The sequence below is a fragment of the Saccostrea cucullata genome, unplaced genomic scaffold (assembly GCF_032062105.1).
Source record: "Saccostrea cucullata isolate Sc308-1 unplaced genomic scaffold, CSIRO_AGI_Scuc_v1 ctg11495, whole genome shotgun sequence".
In the NCBI taxonomy this organism is placed as follows: Eukaryota; Metazoa; Mollusca; class Bivalvia; order Ostreida; family Ostreidae; genus Saccostrea; species Saccostrea cuccullata.
The window spans coordinates 16,066-20,966 of NW_026922780.1; the positions used below are offsets into that span (position 1 = coordinate 16,066).

General features: G+C 33.2%; 1 protein-coding gene across 1 annotated transcript; it reads left to right on the forward strand.

The window, feature by feature from the left end:
* The first annotated feature begins 456 nt into the window (after nt 1-456).
* LOC134262442 (uncharacterized) lies at nt 457-1,473 on the forward strand. Its single transcript, XM_062744835.1, has one exon. It carries the CDS (start codon nt 457-459, stop codon nt 1,471-1,473), a length of 1,017 nt encoding a protein of 338 aa, XP_062600819.1.
* The last annotated feature ends 3,428 nt before the right edge of the window (nt 1,474-4,901 follow it).

Sequence of the window (4,901 nt, forward strand, 5' to 3'; positions counted from 1 at the left end):
GCCCTACAAACACAGAACTGTTGCAACCAACTTGCCATGTCAAAAACATAGCCATAAAAACTGTGAAGTTTATTGTGAGAAATGTGATTTTAATGTCTTTTCCATCTGTCCCTCCTCTGGTGAATATAAAGGTCATGATTTAACAGATGCTTTAGATAAACTAATTTCAAAAACAAAGGATATAAAAAAAAGTCAGCGGACCTAGAGAAAACAATTTACCCTGCATATGAAAGAATTAAATTAGATCTCAACAATGAAAAGGAAACCTTAGAAAAACATTATAAGGAATTGAACTCTACTGTCACCAACCAAGGAGAAGACTGGCACAGAGAAATTAACATCATTGTCAACAAACCTAAATCTGAAATTGATGAGATGAAAACTAAACACATGACTGTTCTAAATGAACAGGAAAATAAGATAAAACATATCACTTCAGTTGTAAATCAATGCATAATGGAACTGAAAAAAATACTAGACTCAAATGATATTCCCATGATATCCACATACGAATCCAGGAATGATGAATTCAGAAGTTTACCTCCTAAAGTCAATGTTTCATTACCAAGTCTTTCTCTTCATCAGATCAACACAGAACAGCTCTATCAAATGTTTGGTTCTCTGTCAGAATTATCCATTACAAAAGGTGAACATTGCTACACAATGGATGCTACACAAGAAGATGAAGTTTGTCCGTCTGTCAAAGAACTTCTGGATAAACAAGAACTCATCATCACCATAGATACTGGGTATAAGGAATTGTTTAATGTAATCTGTCTTAATGATGAAGAAATCTGGACCAGTGGGAAAGACAAAATCATGAAACTCTACAACCTCCAGGGCAATCTACTGAAGTCAATCCAAACCAAGTCTGGAAACGATCCGTGTAACATAGCAGTGACAAGGAGTGGGTATCTCATTTATACTGACTTTAAAACAAAATCCATTTTCAAAGTAAGGAATCATCAGATTGTGGAAGAAATTCGATTGCAGAACTGGATACCTTGCTCTGTCTGTACTTCTTGCACCGGTGACGTAATAGTTATCATGGACAGTGAAGATAAACAATCAAAAGTCGTCCGTTATTCTGACTTCACGGAGAAACAAACCATTCAGCTTGATGATAAAAATGAGCCTTTGTTTTTATCAGGTACCCCCAAATACATCACTGAAAATAAAAACATGGATATCTGTGTGGCTGACTCTGGTGCCTACGCAGTTGTGGTTGTTAATAAAGTTGGTAAACTCCGATTTAGATACACTGCTTGTAACCAAGCCTCCAATACCAGGAAATATTTCTATCCACGTGGAATCATCACAGACAGCCAGAATCATATACTGATTGCAGACAGTTTCAACGACAATATTCATATCCAGAATCAAGACGGACAGTTCCTTCGTTTCATTAAAAATTGTGATCTAGTATTCATTGGGTTTATGTGTAGATGCCAGAGAAAACCTCTTTGTGGCTGAGTGGCAAAGTAGTAAAGTGAAGAAAATAAAATACATAGGACAAGAATAGAGAATTAATTTGTAAGGAAAAATAGTAATATGAAGGAATCTGAAAGGAATATGAAAGATGATAAAACACATGTTGTCATGAGGTCGTCTGTTTAATATTTAAAAAGATATTTTTTAAGTTTACTTAACTTTGATGTAAATTAAAGAGTTTCGTTTTATCACATCGCTGAAGGCAAGGAAGATTTCTCTTGTTTTTCTAAGATAGCAAACATGTATATGCACAAGACAAATTCATTTAAATTATTTTTTCACTACATTTCATCCTTTCTGGACGTTTTATTTTCTTATTTATAGGTTGTAATATATATTTCGTAGCATAAGATAACGAGTATGATTTTGATTGGCCGATTAAATCTAGACGCATTCTAATTGCTTTTCCGACGTTTACTCTTCAAGTTCCTGGATATTATGGTATGACTTGTATCTACTGTTTATGATTGTAAATACATGTATCTATGATATTTTTTTTTGTTCTTTTGTCTTCAGATTTTTACCATTTTCCATTGAATACCTCCTAGCTCTCTACATGTCATAGATCCAACATTACAATATGTTTTGTTCACCTGCACATGTCAAAGAAAAATAAAATATTTTTAAGGTGATGTATATGATTGTATAGTCATCTACTTCCTTAACATACCTGCAAAGATAAAAGAAAGCATCAATATCTATCTAAGCTGTTAAATGCACATAAATATGAAATGGATGTGTAAAATATACAAAGAACAAGGTTCACTTTTGCCTCATTTGGCCCTGTGAATTTCTGAAAAACTGAACCAGCATTGTTTTAGTTCACAATGCATTAAATATCACTGAGATCTTTGGTGACTGCATATCTAAAAAAATGACGTCATTTTCTGGCTAGTCAATGCATTATGACGTCACGAAATGCGTCAATTTCCCCATATTCTGAAAAGTCTACAAAAACGGCCGAATTTTTAAAGCTTTTTTTTATATTTAACATAGAGCGCAACCTCTGATCTAGGATATGCAAGTAGTAAATGATAGAACTGTTTCTGAGGATTATAAAATATGTATTTTTCAGATCAGAGAGTGCGCTCATATTATTTTTCTTCACTGAAAGTACTCAATTATGCCTGTTTTCCTAAAAATTCAAGAACATTGCAATTTCATAAAGCCAGTTCTCCTAGACCTGGACTTTTAGAAGAAATTTTTTAGAAGGATATGAAAGCACCAAGTCTCTATTTCAATTTAGTACTTCAAATATAAAATCAAGTATTGATCAATAAATTGGTATATCTACGGGGCCATTTTAAGCATAAAGTGAACCGACTTCTTTGAATATAATAATCGATAATATTAACAAACAATTTAATGTGAACATTATCAATGATAAATCATTTAATATTTCTATAAAATAATTAATTCTAATTGGATTACTTTTTTATTGAAAAATTTGTCCGTTATGTTCCTGATTTACGTGTTAGACTTTTCCAAATTGTACAGACAGGTGATATGTATTGACGGTATATGATTGATTGATTGTAAATTGTTTAACGTCCCTCTTGAGAATTTTTTACTCATATGGAGACGTCACCACATGCAGGTGAAGGGCTTCAAATTTTGACCTATACTCGGCACTCAGGGCCATTGAGCAGTGAGGGTTCTTTATCATGCCAGCGCCTACCGTGACATGGGACCTACATTTTTAAGGTCATATCCAAAAGACCCATGACTTTCACTTCTAGTTCCCAGTGCTTGGCGAGGGAACAGTCACTACCTTTGTTTACATCTTAGGTATGACGCGGCGCCGAAAACGAGAAACGAACCCGGGCCTCACGATCACGAAGCAAACGCCCTACCACTAGGCTACCGTGACCTGTATATTGACGGTATAAAATTCAGATGAAGATATTTGCTAATTGAATCGAACATTTTTGCAAATTGAAAAGTTTTTAGAGATATATTTGAATAACTTCCTTTCACATTTATGAATCTTAAGATATCAGTTTACCATTTAAAAAATCAATATATCAAAGAAAGCGTAAACGGAAATTATTTCTCAGTGCACTACGCGCAGTAGATGGGATAAAACATTTTTATTTTCTTTATTCCTTTTATCATATTATACTTTTTGATATGAATAATACAAAATTGTAAGCATGAAATAATCTTCCTAGTAAATAAACAAGGTGCACAAATCATTTGTTTGACTTTTAATACTGATAGTATTTTTCTACTATCATTTCCAAATTGAGAAACCATCTGGAAATTTGACAAACAAAATTAAAACATTTAAATTATTTAAATGTATGATTGAAGTTTTCTGTTATTTTTAATTACAGAGTCCAATAAATGTTTGACCCAAACCCCAGCAATGGACCCCGATTACAGTGCCCAAGACATTCCCGTCTTTGACCTGTGTCAAACCGCTGAATTACAGAGTCATTGTGAACTTTGTCAGATTATTCTGTGTAAGGCCTGTGTAGGGTAGTATCTCTCTGATTTATCTAAAAGACATAACGTTGTACCATACAAGCCCAGAACTTCTACTCCTAATATTAACTACCCAAAATGTCCAAACCACACCCAGAAACATCGTGAAATTTACGGTGAGAAATGGACATTCCCGTCTGTTCTACTTGTATTTCCTTTGGGAAACATCATTAACATATTATAACAGATATTTTACAAAAGAGAAGTTCTAAAACAAAAGATTTAGAAAGTGACTTACAGGAACTCGAGAACAAAATATATCTTACATACGAAGAAGTACGCAGCACAATTAAGGTTACAAATGGAAATATCGGCGATTTTTTTTAGATAAAAAATACATACTTTATAAGGGTGGGCGAATCTTTTTAGGAGTTCAGTGATATAAAAAAATGTAATGAGGTCGACATCTACATGTTGGGACATTTAGATTTTTTATTTAGACTTGTCATGTAATGTCGACGTCACATGATTTTGGCAATTATACTTGCAGTTTAGAGGTCATCTATAAATTTCAATATTGTGTTGTGAGATGTGTTGTATTTGTATTGTTTCATCATGTCTATTATTAGTAACATTAAGTTTCTTGAACATTCCAGAGTGGTCAACATGTTCGGTCATTGTTTCTAGAACATTCCTGAACTTTGTGTATGTCCAGAACTTTCCAGTAATATCATGTACTTACAATTTCTAGAATATTCTAGATTTATGATACTGTATAAATACCCTGTCAACTCGATGCATAGATACAATTGTCGTACAAGCATCACTGAGGTATTACTGGGATATAATTTCACTGGGACATTGTGTGCAGCAACGGACACTCTGATGTATGTATTCTTAGATTCTTGCTAAGTTTGTACTTAATGATTTGTATATTACTGTAAATAAATTATTGTTAAGTTTAAACTGTGTGATTATTTTTT

Excerpts from the sequence above, each read along its gene's own strand:
- LOC134262442 (XM_062744835.1), top strand. The coding sequence starts at position 457 with ATGGAACTGAAAAAAATACTAGACTCAAATGATATTCCCATGATATCC.